The following is a 15258-nucleotide window of genomic DNA, read 5'->3' on the forward strand; positions in this document are numbered from 1 at the left end:
GCATGCCCCTCGTCAGTTATCCAACTAGGATAAAGGAGACCTACAGTGTAATGTGGGATCTAAACCTCATTTCACTTCTGTTAAATCTCCACATTCCACAGATGGATGTTAGGTTAAAAGACAAAAGTGGGGGGAGGGGGGGGGGGAGGAGGAGAGTGGGGAACCATTCTTATCCATCAGATATGCTACACACAGGTGTAGCGATGCTTTTCCTTGTGCTCAGACAGCTGCTGTATATTTCAAAAGCACAATAAAACGTGTCTTTTACTATAATGCAAGAACTGTTTTATGCTATTTCAAACTGCATAGACAATGAGGAAAAAGTCTGAAAACATTCGCAATTAATACAAAAATCTTTTAGTGAAAGACTGGTAATGTTTACCTGGCCTAGATATGGCCCATATTCATCTTCTGTAGGCAGTCCACCGTGTTTCATCATCCATTGGTAGGAGCGGAAATCTTCACCACCATCACAGCCATTGTTGCCATAACCCCAGCTACAGTCAATCAGTGCCTGAAACATAGTATTGTTATTTAGAAGCCAAACCTTGCTCGTCACCTCTTTACAATACTATGATTCCCTGTCAAGAGCAAACCAAGAAACAGTAAAAAGAGCAGTTTACACAAGAAACTTTTTATGCATTTGGACGCAGCAGTTTTATTATTATTCCTTTTTCAGACGTTAAGTCTGGTTAAAAATGGAAAGTGACGCGGATCTTGATCAAGTGTGACTTCCTTTTAACCATACGGTATATGTTACATTGCATTTAGGAACTTTCGGGTAATTGAACAAGTACCAATAATTACAGATTTCTGTAGTTGTATATATAAGTTTGGATGTAGCTGTATTGTGTTGATGTACTGGTGGATATTGTGTGGTATGACTCCTGTAGTTGATAGTAGAATCGGTATAATGTCGACTTTATCCTGATGCCACATGTCCTTTACTTTCTCAGTCAGTTGGATGTATTTTTCAATTTTTTCTCCTGTTTTCTTTTGTATATTTGTTGTATTGGGTATGGATATTTCGATTAGTTGTGTTAATTTCTTCTTTTTATTGGTGGGTATGATGTCAGGTTTGTTATGTGGCGTCGTTTTATCTGTTATAATGGTTCTGTTCCAGTATAATTTGTATTCATCATTCTCCAGTACATTTTGTGGTGTATACTTGTATGTAGGAACGTGTTGTTTTAAAAGTTTATGTTGTAAGGCAAGCTGTTGATGTATTATTTTTGCGACATTGTCATGTCTTCTGGGGTATTCTGTATTTGCTAGTATTTTACATCCGCTTGTGATGTGATCTACTGTTTCTATTTGTTGTTTACAAAGTCTGCATTTATCCGTTGTGGTATTGGGATCTTTAATAATATGCTTGCTGTAATACCTGGTGTTTATTGTTTGATCCTGTATTGCAATCATGAATCCTTCTGTCTCACTGTATATATTGCCTTTTCTTAGCCATGTGTTGGATGCGTCTTGATCGATGTGTGGCTGTGTTAGATGATACGGGTGCTTGCCATGAAGTGCTTTCTTTTTCCAATTTACTTTCTTCGTATCTGTTGATGTTATGTGATCTAAAGGGTTGTAGAAGTGGTTATGAAATTGCAGTGGTGTAGCCGATGTTATTATTATTATTATTATTATTATTATTACTATTATTATTGTAATTGGATTAAGTTCTTTGCTGCACAGCAGTTATTATTATTATTATTATTATTATTATTATTGTTATTAGTTAGCAGCAAATCTGAAATTATTCTATACATAAAATGAAAGTGTAGCTCCCTACACGTCAACCTTCACAGGTTCACGCGAAGTGCAGTGTTGTGCAGTGGTGCTAGGGTGTTGCGCGTGCATACCAACTGAATCACTGTTGAGTAGTTCCAAGCCTGGCTCTTCGTGCTCACATTTACTCTCAGATTTAAATTTATGCTCTGTTGTTCTACTCGACTAATCTCTGACATTGTGCTACGGAATTTCTCTGTTTGTTATCACTGTGAAAAATAAAAAATAAAATTTTCCTGTTAGTTACCATTATCTGCATCTTTGGATTATGGATAAAACTGAGTAACTACATGGGTGACTGAGAGGAACAGTACTGCGTCAGAGTCTCTGTGAATCGTGCAATGGTCAAACACTGCCCCATTTCAAGATTAGCAGTTGCTTACCACCATTCTGGCCTGACAATCCTGTCCTTTGGTTCGTGCAAGCAGAGGCAAGTGTGTGCTGCACAGGAGTAACAGCTGACGTGACTAAGTCTGCCCTCATCCTAAGTCAACTGGACCACAGATTTGCAGCCAAGGTACAGAACATCATTACCGCACTACCCAATCCGGACTCATACACTACACTCAAGACAGAATTGATATGATGTGTGGCTACTTCCCAGGAAGATTGCATAAGGCAAGTGCTAACACAGTACGAAATAAGCGATAGCAATCCATCACAGCACCTGCATCATCTGTGCAGCAGTTGACACAGGCACAGTACCAGATAACTTTTTATGCACATCATGGAGTAGGCACATGCCACCACAGATCACAGAGCAAGGCAACTGTCACCTCACAGATGGACATGCTGCTGGATGCCATAGCGAAGCTAGCTGACTGCATTCTAGACGCATTTGCAACCGCTCAGGTCAATACAGCTGTGGTGTCAGATAACTGTGTAACAACCACATCAATGGTAGTGTGAGCAGACAGTGACACACTTGTAGCAAAAGTTGAAATATTGTGTGTCCAAGCTGGCACATTGTCATCACGCAACAATTCCGTAAACAGTAGAGGACATTACCAATGACATTCGAGGAGTAAATCTGCTACCCACACTACGACTCAATCGAATGATACATAGATGTGTTGCTATCAACACCGGTTCGGTGATCAGGCAAAGAGGTGCTCATCACCATGCCGGTAGTCGGCAGTAGGCAACCGATTGCCAGACATGCTCTAAGAGACTGGTTTTCACTGATAGAGGATCAAGCATGAAATTCTTAACAGTTACTGGGCCAGATGTAAGCATCTTGCCTCGAATGTCAGTGTATTGCTACCTGCTGTCAGCTGCTTTCCATCTGACCACTGCAAACAACTCCAACTGCAATGTACAGCATTCAGTGGTTGGTGGCAACCTTGGACTGCAAGATTTCACCATCGCGAACATCACAGAGGCCATCATCAGAGCAGACCTGGCACACTACTGGCTACTACCCGATGTCATGAATTCCTGGTAGGCAGACAGCATCACCAGCCTCACTGTCACTGGCTTCCATTGCAGCACAGCAGTCTACAGTGCCAAGTTGATACAGGCTTCATGTGGTGAGTACACTGCATGGCTGAGTGACTACAGAGCAGGCCGCTCAGTGCCCTAAGATGCATACCACATAATACAGTGCACCATGATGGACCCCCTTTGGCACGCAGGTCTAGACATGCTATTTAGCAATTGCAAAGGCTGAATTTGATCTGATGTTATGGGATGGTACAATATGGCCATCTAAAAGCCCATGGTCCTCAGCACTGCACTTGGTGCCAAAGAAAGGTGGTACCTAGTGCCCATGCAGTGACTGTCGCACACTTAATTCTCAAACAGTTCCTGGCAGATATTCTGTACTGCTGTTAAGGGACTTCAGTGACGCACTACGTGGTGCCACTATCATCACCGTCTTGGACCACGCAAAAGCTTACACCCAGATACCTGTAGCTGTAGAAGACATACCAAAGACTACCATAATCATGCCTTTTGGTTTATGCAATGCAGCTCAAACTGGGCAGAGATTTATAGATTCCGTAGGCCTGCCATTCTGCTTTGCATACCTGGCGTTCTCTGCCAATCTGGAATGACATCGTCAGCACCTGTTTTAAATTTTTGGACAACTAGAACAATACGGAGTTGTACTGAACACAGTCAAGTGTGATTTTGGGCAGCCAGAAGTGAAGTTTCTTGGTCATAAGATCTCAGCTGCAGGCTCCCTTCCTCTGACAGAAGGTAGAAGCAATACTACAGCTACCCAGACCAGCCTTAGACCCAGACCAGCCGTAGTCAAGAAATTGCGACATTTCTTGGGTGTGCTTAATTTTTACAGGCGATACCTTCTCAATACCACAGATCTACAAGAACCTTTGATGGCAGCATTGTTGGGTGATTATGTTAATGGAAAATTTCTTGTGCATGGGAAGATATGTGCTCCGCTTTCAAGGCTGCAAAGAAGAGCATGCCTGACACAGAGCGTTTAGTGCACCCAAAGGTTGATGCACCACTAGCTGCTGTTGTGGATACAAGCCATACAGCCATTGAGGCAGCACTCCAGCAGCGGATGGATGAAGCCTGGCAGCCATTGGCATATTACTCACACAAACTGTCTCCTTCACAAAGGAAATACAGTACAGATGACCGTGAGCTCCTGGCTGTGTACCAGGCAGTCAGATATTTTCGTCTGCAAGTTGAAGTGGGAGTTTTTACTATCTGTATGGAACACAAGCCCTTCACATTTGCATTCAGACACAACAGTGTCAACAGCTCACTTAGACAATTTAATCATCTAGAATTTGTGGTTTAGTTCATTAGATGCATATCTAACAGTTAACAATGTCATTGCAGACTGTCTGTCTCGGGTCAGCAGTGTCTCAAGTCCAACAGATTTTTTTCACACTTGCCCAAGTGCAACAGGAAGACAATAAGCTCATATATATGTCAACGACCCAGCATCAGAACTGAAGTTGCAGCTCTTGGGTGCATCAGGAGAAGATACACATCAGTGTTGTGATGTCTCAGGAGGTCAACCTCACCCTTTACTACCACCACCTTTCAGGAGGAAAGCTTTCAACATGATTTACGAGTTTTGCCATCCAGGTGTGCAACCTACCTTCCATCTGGTGTCTCAGCACTATGTGTGGCCGAGCAGGAAGATAAGACTGCCACAAGTGGGCCAGATTCTGTCTCAAGCGCCAGTGAAGCCGAGTGAGTTACATCTTGTCTCAAGTGCCAGTGATGCACAATTTCTTGACAGGTAAATGCTCCAACTGGCCATTTTCCAGATACCACCACACGTTTTGCTCACGTGCATTTGGACTTTGTTGGCCCACTTCTCCCATCTGATGGACAGAGGTATTTTTGTTGTCCTTCATTGATCGTAATACCTGCTGGCCTAAAGCAGTACCGGCAGCCAATATCACAGCCGAGGCATTAACTTCGTCTTTCGCAACAATAAAGTTGGTGAGATATGGGTGCCCGCTGCATATCGCTACTGACCGCAGGCACCAGTTTGAGTCAGACTTGTTCGCCCAGCTGACCAAGTTTAGTGGATACAACCATCACAAGACCACGAGCTACCACTTGGCTAGCAATGGGATGATCAAGCGCAGGCACCACTGTCTGAAGGCAGCATTAATGTGCCTCCTCAGGGGACACCGCCTTAATGTAGCACTGTCCGTGTGGGTGAGGAGGTTCGTGTGCTCTGGATCCGGAGGGCTATGCTGGTGGTAGCGTACCTACCAGCAGGGTCACACATGCTGGACAAGCCGAAGGGGAGGAGCCAGACCAATGTGTCCCTCAACGACCTGTCGAAAACCTGTCTCCTATCCTTTTCCCATCCCTAGCCCAACCTTTTTCTTTTCCTTCCCATTTCCCCTCACATAACCGACGCTAGTATAGGGGTGCGGAGGAAATGCCAAGCCCATTTGCCAAACATCTGGCAAATCGTCAGTGCCTGGGCGATAAGGTGGCAGCCCCACCAAGGCAATTGGAAGCGGTGGGCCAATCACCCGCCCTTCTTAAAAAACCTGATTACTGAAACCGAGACGAGAATACAAAACCAGATGGATAAACTGGTAACGACCTTTGGCATGAAAAGGAAAACGAAAATTGGCTTTTGGAATATATGAACCTTGAGGGAGAGTAGCAAGCTGAAACAAGTGACAGGGGAAATGAATAACTGTAAGCCTGATATCCTGGGATTGAGTGAAGTGAGGTGGCCACAATTTGGTGAAATGCAGACATCAGATGGAATTACGTTTTTATATTCAGGATGTGAAGAGGATGGAGTTGGGCTGTTGTTGACCAAGGCAGCAAAGAAGAGCCTCTTAGAATGGAGACCTGTGTCTATTAGGATCATGACTGCCAGATTTAATATGAAGGTCCAAAACATGACGCTTATCCAATGCTGTGCTCCCAGAGAGACATCAGAGACTGAGAAGAAGGAGTTCTATTACATGCTACGATAGACTGTAAGGAAAGTGAGCAAGAAATATATCCTCATTGTTATGGGAGACATAAATGCCAAGGTGGGAGATAACAATGCGGGTTTGGAACAGATAATGGGGGTACATGGCTTGGGTGAAATGAATGATAATGGGGAAAGATTTAGTGACTTCTGCACGAGCCATGACCTTGTAATAGGAGGGACCTTGTTTCCTCATCAGAGATGTCATGTATCCCCAGATCATATTACAAAAAATCAAATTGACCACATCGCAGTATCCAGGGAGTTCAGGAGAAGCCTGGAAGATGTGTGGAATAGAAGAGGAGCAGACGCAAGCAGCGACCACCATCTTATTACTGCCAGTTTCCGAATGAAGATTGTGGCTTCCAGAAAGAAACTCGAGCCAAGAAATAGATGATTCGATGTACGTAAACTGAAAGACCCACAGATAGCTGAGGGGTTCCAGCTGGAACTCCAGAATAGATTCCAGGCGCTGGAACTGGAGATGGCTGAGGATAAGGACATGGAGGAAATGTGGACAGAAGTTAAAAATACTTTTGTGAAAGTGAGTGAGAGACAACTTGGCTTTAAAAATCGCCTGCAGAGAGATTGGACGTCCGAACACACCTGGAGGAAAGTCACCCATAGAAAGGAGGCCAAGGGAAGAGTAAATCAGAGCAGGACCAGGCAACAAAAAGCACAGGCACAAGACTATATAGCAGCAGATAAGGAAGTGAAGAGGAGTGTGAGAAGAGACCACAGAAGATGGATAAATGAACAAGCTGATACAGCATAACAGGCAGCGCGCAGGGGGGATGTGAAAGAACTATATGATATCACTAAGATGCTCTCAATGAAAAAGCTTCCAGAGGAACCGACCAGTAAGGAATAAGAAAGGGGAGATACTAACTACACATGAAGAACAATCACGTACGTGGAAGGAACACGTTAAAGAAGTTCTAAATAGAGACCTTGGTGGGGAAGTAGAAGAACAAGAACAAACGGAAAGAAACGGAATACAATGATCCTAGTCCCAGCATTGGTGTAAATGCACCCACGAAAGCAGAAATTCGGATAGCACTGAAGCAGATCAAGAATGGGAAGGCACCAGGACCAGATAATATAACATCCAAGATCCTGAAAACAGACTTGGACACCACTGTCAAGATATTGCACATACTCTTAGAGAAGATATGGAGAGAGGAGAAACTGCCAACAGATTGGAAACGAGGTATTATCATGAAAATACCCAACAAACGAGATGTTACTAACTGCAACAACTGGCAGGGCATTACCCTATTGTCAGTACCGAGTAAGATACTTTTGTGGATCATTTTAAATTGCATTAAGGATTCTGTGGAAACACAACTGAGGAGAGAGCAGGTGGGTTTTAGAAAACATCGAAGCTGTGTAGACCTCATCAATACTCTCAGAATTATCCTGGAACAAAGTGCAGAGTGGCAACACACTCTCTACCTTACCTCCATTGACTTTGAAAAGGCTTTCGACTCTGTCAATCGAAGAGTCATGTGGGATACTCTTGCAAAATATGGCATCCCAACAAAGATTATTAACATCATCAAGGAAACGTATGAAGACTATGAATGCCAAGTACTACATAATGGAGAACTAACAGACCCTTTCCAAGTTAATTCGGGAGTACGACAAGGGTGTATTCTTTCGCCAACACTATTTCTTTTGGTGTTGGACAATGTGATGAAGAGAGTGATGGGGGGACAGGAGAGAGGCATACAGTGGGGGATGTGGGATACGCTCAAAGATCTAGATTTCGCAGACATTTGCTTAATGGCACAATGAGACATTGAAGAGAAACTGGCCAGGTTACAGAGAGAGGCGGAAGTTACAGGCCTCAAGATAAATGTTTGCAAAACTAAAGAAATGTGGCTAAATTCGACCATCACAAATAGGCTGGCCTTTAATGGAGAGGACGTAGAACAGGTCCAATCTTTCCTCTATCTCTGAAGTATAGTCACGACTACAGGAGGTGCTGAGGACGACATCCATAGTAGAATCCGCAAAGCGTATGTGCATTTGTACAACGGTACCCTGTATGGAGAAATAGGAACATCTCAAAGAAGATCAAACTCCAGCTTTTCAATAGCAATGTGAAAGCTGTTCTGTTGTATGGTAGCGAAACTTGGAAGGTGACTAACCACATCAACAACCAGCTCCAAGTTTTTATCAACCACTGTCTCCGGCATATTTTAAATGTGAAATGGTGAGATATAATGACAAATGAAGATCTTTGGAGGGAGACAAATGAGCAACCAATCAATATACAAATCAAAGAAAGAAAATGGAACTGGATTGGACATACACTGAGGAAACCAGATGGAGCTATTGAAAGGATGGCTTTGGATTGACGTGGAAAAGGATGATTGAGAGAGAAGCTGCAGTGTGAGGAAACCAGATGGAGCTATTGAAAGGATGGCTTTGGATTGACGTGGAAAAGGATGATTGAGAGAGAAGCTGCAGTGGATGGGAAAACCTGGAGTGAAGTGAAGACACTTGCTAGAAATCGTACCAGGTGGAGGAATTTCGTCACGGCCCTATGTTCCAGAGGGAACGACAGGAACCAAGCATGCAGCAAGTGTTAATGTGCTGTGACGAATCTTTGAAATTGGGACTCCTCTTGGTATTACTCGGCTTACAGACAACTTTCAAGTCACACATCATCGCATCAGCAGCAGAAATAATTTGCAGTGAAACATCACGTCTGCCTGGTGATTTTGTCAGCACAGGAACAATCAAGACAACTGTACAAGACCAACTAGATTTTTCACAGCATTAAAGACAGCATGCCTCCAAAATCTGGCCACCACAGGCTTCGCAACATGCTTCACTGCACTCTTTTATGCACAAAGACCTCGAGCATTGTACTCACGTGATGTTCCAAGCAGATGGCGTTAAATGTCCACTTCAAGCCCCATATTCTGGCCTCTAAAAGGTACGCCAGGAATAGGAACAAACAGTAAACATTCTGGTGAATGGCAACACTACAATTGCCTCACTGAACCGAGTAAAGCTAGCATATGTATTCCACGAGACGCCATTGCCAGTGGCCCAGCGTAGATGACAACTAGCCTCCCATCGGGACTCCATGATGCATCTGTCGCCTCTACAGTGCAGCATCCACCGACTGACGCAGTACTTCCTCCAGCGTGGATGGCCCGCAACAGCCACAGAGTTCGAAACTGACACTCCACTTCTGCTAGGGAGATTATGTAATGCCCTACGTGTCAACCTCCATGTATTCATATGAAGTGCACTGTTATGCAGTGACAGTGCAGTTTATGTGTGCATACCAAGTGAATCGCTATCGAGTAGTTCCACACCTGGCCACTAGGAGCATTGTGTTGCACATGTGATTCATTTCTCCATGCACATGTTTACTGTTGGATTTAAATTTATTTTTTGTTGTTTTTCTATTTGACGATTCTCTGACACCACGCGATGAGGCTTCTGTATATCTTTTACCCCTTGCAAATGAAATAATAAAGTTTCAGTTAATTGTCATTATCTGCATCTTTTAATTACGGATAAAGTTGAGTAACCACAAAAGAAATAGGGGTCTTAAAACACAGCTTCTGCAAAAGCTAAAGCAAAGATAATTAGTTTGTCATATTAACTTTCAGCACAATTTATAGCCGTAAGTAATGCATTAAATAGTTTTCTTATGCTCTCTCACTTATGTAGTATCTGAGATTCAGTAACTACATAATGTTACTGAGACACATACTTGGATTTCAATGGAGACATATTCCAGCAAGTGAAAGCCTCTTCGTCTCTCACATGCAACATTCAGAGACTATTACTTTTGGTTAGGCAGTTCCTGGTGGAGAAGGGATTGCTAGTAATGACTAATGCTAAATCAGTAATGAAATAGAAAACTATGAAAAGGGTATTGGATGAAATGCTGTTTCACCTTTCAGAAGGGAATGTGAGAGGCAATAAAGACCGAGACGAATCGAATAAAGGACAGAAGAGAGTCAGATATACAAAAGGTAACAGTTTTCTTCTTTTAAAAGAGCACATGAGAAATAACAATAACCTAGCAGGAATAAAAAAACGGTAAACAACAATACCACAAAATAAAGCAAAGAGCATAAATATTTATACAATAATACACTTTTCTGAAAATAAAATTAGAACAACTAAGAACACATAATGAGTAAATGAATGTGTGTGTGTGTGTGTGTGTGTGTGTGTGTGTGATATATATATATATGCATGATGAAATTTGACATACCTGTTGTGACAGGCGAACTTGATACCCATGGGTAACAAAGAATGCTCCTTCAATTGCACCTGTTGTGCCAAAGCTCCAGCAAGAACCACAGACAGACTGATCTGTAATAATATGTTGAATAATATGCAGTTATAGATAGCATGCATACTTCAGCAATTTATTTGAAAGTACTGTAGCCACAAATATATATACAGGCAGCAAAGTTACGATGTTTTGAAAAGTTACTTTCATCAAAGACCATATGCACTGTTAGCCTCCTTATGCAGAAGACGTGCGCTATGCTCCATGACTTTTTTTTTTTTTTGCTACAATGTTCTGGCACACTAAAACAGAAACTGACAAAAACCATCTAAAAAAAATTAATGCTTTTTGCAGCTTAAGCCAACTTCTGGCATTTCCTTTGTGTGTAAATGGGATTAAATGTCAGATACATTCACTTTTAAAATCTAGATCCTAACATTTTACTATAATTTAAATATTTTTTTGTTGATTGTATCACTTCTTGTCTGTGTGTCATAATTTTTTTGTGTTTTCAAATGCAGAGTGCTGCAGAAAAATACATTCCACACTTTAAACTCCTCTGGGCCTGGAGCATTATCGATGTGTTGTAAGAAATCCTACCAACAAATGTACCACACAGACCAAAAATGTAGTGAAAAGCTGGAATAAAATTCCCATTGATTGCGAAATATAAAATACTTAGTAATGAACCCAAGGACACCTAAATTATATGGACTACCAAAAAGCCACAAAGAACAAATCCTAATATTAGTAGAAAGCTGAACATCTGCTCACAAAATACTATACATCAGAAACTATTCACAATATAAAACTCAAGAACATTAATACACAACATAAAAGACATAATAATTTTTAAAAAATGGAAACTTCTCTACACCAATATTCCAATAAAAGAATTCATACCATATAACACAACTTCCACAATATAGAAAATGACAACACATGAATGCAGGAGAACATTGAGCAGCTAAAGCTAGTAATAAGCCAGAATTACTCCGAGTTTAATAATGCATTATACACACAAAAGGTGGATTCAACATGTGGCGTAGCATAGCTGGCACCACAGCTGATATGTTGTTTAAACACATTAGAACAAAAAATTTTTTGCCCCACAAACATACTTCCAAAGAAAACTGTAATATATTACCATTCTGTACATGACAGATTGTTCCAACACAGACATTCAACAAATACATAAAACATTTAATGAACTTCATACGGACATGAAATTTACAGTGAAAACGGATAACAATAAAACAATCAACTTTGTGGTCCTAACAACAACAAAAACTCATGACACACATCAATCTGAAGTCTATAGAAAACATGCATCATTAATGCAAATTCCTGTAATCCTAAAACATACAAACATGTATACTTTCATATAATTATAGACTGACTGATCTACCATTACAACAATCTGCAAATAAGAAGGAATTGGGGATCCTTTAATGCACAGTACAACATAACAACTTCAATCCCAACAAAGTCGACCAAATCTAAGGCTAACAAAACAAACAGATACAAATTAAGATTCACAGTGACATAAAACTGACAAGAGAGGTACCAACAAAACAGGAACTAACATACAAATCACATATATATATAGGAAATATATCAACAAACTCAACATACTGCTAAAGTAAACTACAGTAAGTTTTGCATAAAACACTGCACACAGCCTAAGAACAAAAATTCACTCCAGAAAAACAAGACCACCTTTGCACACACCCAGGCTTGTACAAAATTGACTGTAATGATTGTCAAAAATTCTTTATCGGCCAGATGGGCAAAAATTTCGAGATTAGATAAGAAATAGACATCTATATACATCAGCTCTTGTGAGTAGATCTAATGTTGAAACTAGTATCAGTGACCATGAAGTGACTGTATACCCTGTTCATCATAAGAATAAACCTGGTGTAAGCAAACACAAACACGATGGATTGGTCAGAAGCCATAGCACACATGAACTGGTGCTGTTGTGCTCTTTGAAGTAGGTCCTACTTACATATTAGATGTATTATTACTAAGTTACGTTAAATGAAACTTTAAGATATTCTGATGTATTAACAGCCATCAAAGTTTTTCTTAATCATGCTTTAGCTACGTAGCTTTTAGTTCAAAAATCATGTACAGTCACAGTCTCTGTACTGTTGTTCTCCGATTGTCGCGCTATTAATATGCAGTATGAAAGTGTTTGAGGCTGCTTCCTGATCTGTGGTGAAGCACACGTGTGGAACATGGTCAAAAGGTGCCGAGAAATAGGTTGCTCTTAATGTTTTTCATACATTTACGGGAACAAACTGCTTTGAAATTTCCAAGGGACTGTATTCGACAGTTGAGGTGCTAATATAGACTGAATGTATAGCGGAATCAGTAGTGTGGTACAGTGATAACTAAGTGCAGTTCATGGATCGCCTTGGTCACCTTTTTTTCCTTCACTTTGAAATACCTACATCTCATAATTGTAAAATTCATCATCGTTTTTTATGAATAATGCACATCTTCTTGTTTCTAATTACATATTGCATGCAAAACTCCTGTTTTCATTTCAAATATAAATTCTTAATTATCGATATTTTATGAAAGATTGTTAACAAAGATCACTTAAATTACAATAACATAACAATTTAACTTTTTAGGACAAAAATGAAAAACAAAATACTCTTTATTTGTACTACGTCCATTGTTTTATAGCACAGATGTAGTCTCACATCAACCAGAGTGATAAATTAGGTGGACACATGAAAAACAATCAGTTTCGCAATATCGAGACCACCATACAAATGCTGTTTTTTTTTTTTTTAAATGTGCCACTGTACCATTACAATATGAACTCAAAAGAACTGATCTGGAGGCAAGGTAGACTGTTAAGCTGCCAGACGTACTGCACTAACAACACAGCTTTTTTGCATGTCACTGCCGAACGTTGGTGGGATATAGAATGGTATGTCATAAAAGAAGAGGAGCAAATGTGGCCACCTTAGTAGCTTTGTGGATTCTGTTGTTGATCGACTCTCAATCACCGTAGCACATGGCAATTCTAGAAATGAAATGTATTTCCTGGATTCGGAAAAGGAAGGAGCTAAGAGATTACCAGACGATTGACTGTAATTAATATCTTCAGTGGCTTCAGTATTAACCAGTACAGTGAAATCCCTGCATCATGCTTTTGCAACACACGAAGCTCGTTCAAAGGAATTATCCTGTGTTTAAGTTAGGAATTTTCATCACTCTTGTTTGTAATTAGAATACTACATTAGGTGGGAATGAGAGCATTTTATGCTTTCCTTCTGGACACATATGTCTCACATTATCCCTCATTTATGTGTGTCTAACACAGCATAAGACATATCCTTATGATCATACTCGACACAGATTGGTTTCCGCTCCACATGAAATGAAATCCAATGAGATTCCAGCGAACGCAGAATAATACGTGGTGTAATGTTTACATCAGGTTTATTCTTATGATGAACAGAGTATAGCACTAACAATAACTAAAGTACAATGGGCAATTAAAACAAGTAGGAAGATTTAAACATTCAGCAACCAAAATAAACACGTAGTAGCGTCACATCTAAACACTGTGGCATGGTTGGCACTGTCCCAATTTATGACCTAAGTTGCAATACCAGAGAAGGAAAGTTACTACTCATTATATAGCAGAGATGCTGAGTCGCGATAGGCACAACAAAAACATTCACACAATTGTAGCTTTCGGCCATTAAGGCCTTTGTCAGTAGTAGACATACATACATACATACATATGCATGCATACACACACACACACACACACACACACACACACACACACACTCACACACTCAAACGCAACTTGCACACACATCTGCAGTCTCAGAGAACTGCAACTACACTGTGAGCAGCAGCACTAGTGCATGATGGGGAGTGACGACTGGGTGGGGGTGCCTCTCAAAGTACCACAGTCTGGCCACACAGGAACATTCCCCTCGTAACTTAGCACAATCCAGGACTGGAGCAACTGAATTACATTCTCCGCCAGGGTTCTGATCACCTCTTGTGCCCTGAAATGAGGAACATCCTGCCCACTGTCCTTCCCATCCCTCCCACAGTGGTATCCTGCCGTCCAATAAACCTACACAATATATTTGTCCATCCCTACACAACCCCTGCTCCCAACCCCTTACCTCATGCCTCATATCCCTGTAACAGACCTAGATGCAAGACCTGTCCCACCACCACCACCACCACCACCACCACCACCTACTCCAGTCCGGTCACAAACGTCACTTATCCCATCAAACTCAGGGCTACCTGTGAAACCAGTCTTGTGATCTACAAGCTAAGGTGCGAGCACTGTGCTGCATTCTATGTAGGCATGACAACCAACAAGCTGTCTGTCCACATGAATGGGCATCAACAAACTGTGGCCAAGAAACAACTGGACCACCCTGTTGCTGAGAACACTGTCAAACATGACATACTTCATTTCAATGACTGTTTCACAGCCTGTGCCATATGGATCCTCCACCAAACACTAGTTTTTCTGAATTGAGCAGGTGGAACTTTCCCTGCAATATATCCTAAATTCCCATAAGCCTCCTGGTCTCGACCTTCATTAATCATTGTCCTCTCCCATCCAGCCCCTTCTCTGTTCCCAACCCTGAACTACACAGCTTTCATTCCACCATCGTACCCAGTCTTTTTATGTCTCTTCTTTTCCACTAACCCTCCCCTCCCCACCTCTCCCCTGCCCTGCATCTAACGTCCAGACTGCACATAGCTG

At 41.4% G+C, this 15258-nt stretch overlaps 1 protein-coding gene across 1 annotated transcript in view; it reads right to left on the reverse strand.

Moving 5' to 3' along the window:
* LOC126416724 (digestive cysteine proteinase 1) overlaps positions 1-15258 on the reverse strand; it is a 74830-nt gene that overhangs the window by 26872 nt on the left and 32700 nt on the right. The window contains exons 8-9 of the mRNA XM_050084538.1: positions 10467-10567; positions 383-514 (exon numbers count right to left, since the gene is read on the reverse strand). Coding sequence (XP_049940495.1) covers positions 383-514; positions 10467-10567 — 233 coding nt within the window. The remainder of the gene's footprint in view (positions 1-382; positions 515-10466; positions 10568-15258) is intronic.

Source organism: Schistocerca serialis, chromosome 8 (genome assembly GCF_023864345.2).
Source record: "Schistocerca serialis cubense isolate TAMUIC-IGC-003099 chromosome 8, iqSchSeri2.2, whole genome shotgun sequence".
Classification (NCBI taxonomy): domain Eukaryota; kingdom Metazoa; phylum Arthropoda; class Insecta; order Orthoptera; family Acrididae; genus Schistocerca; species Schistocerca serialis.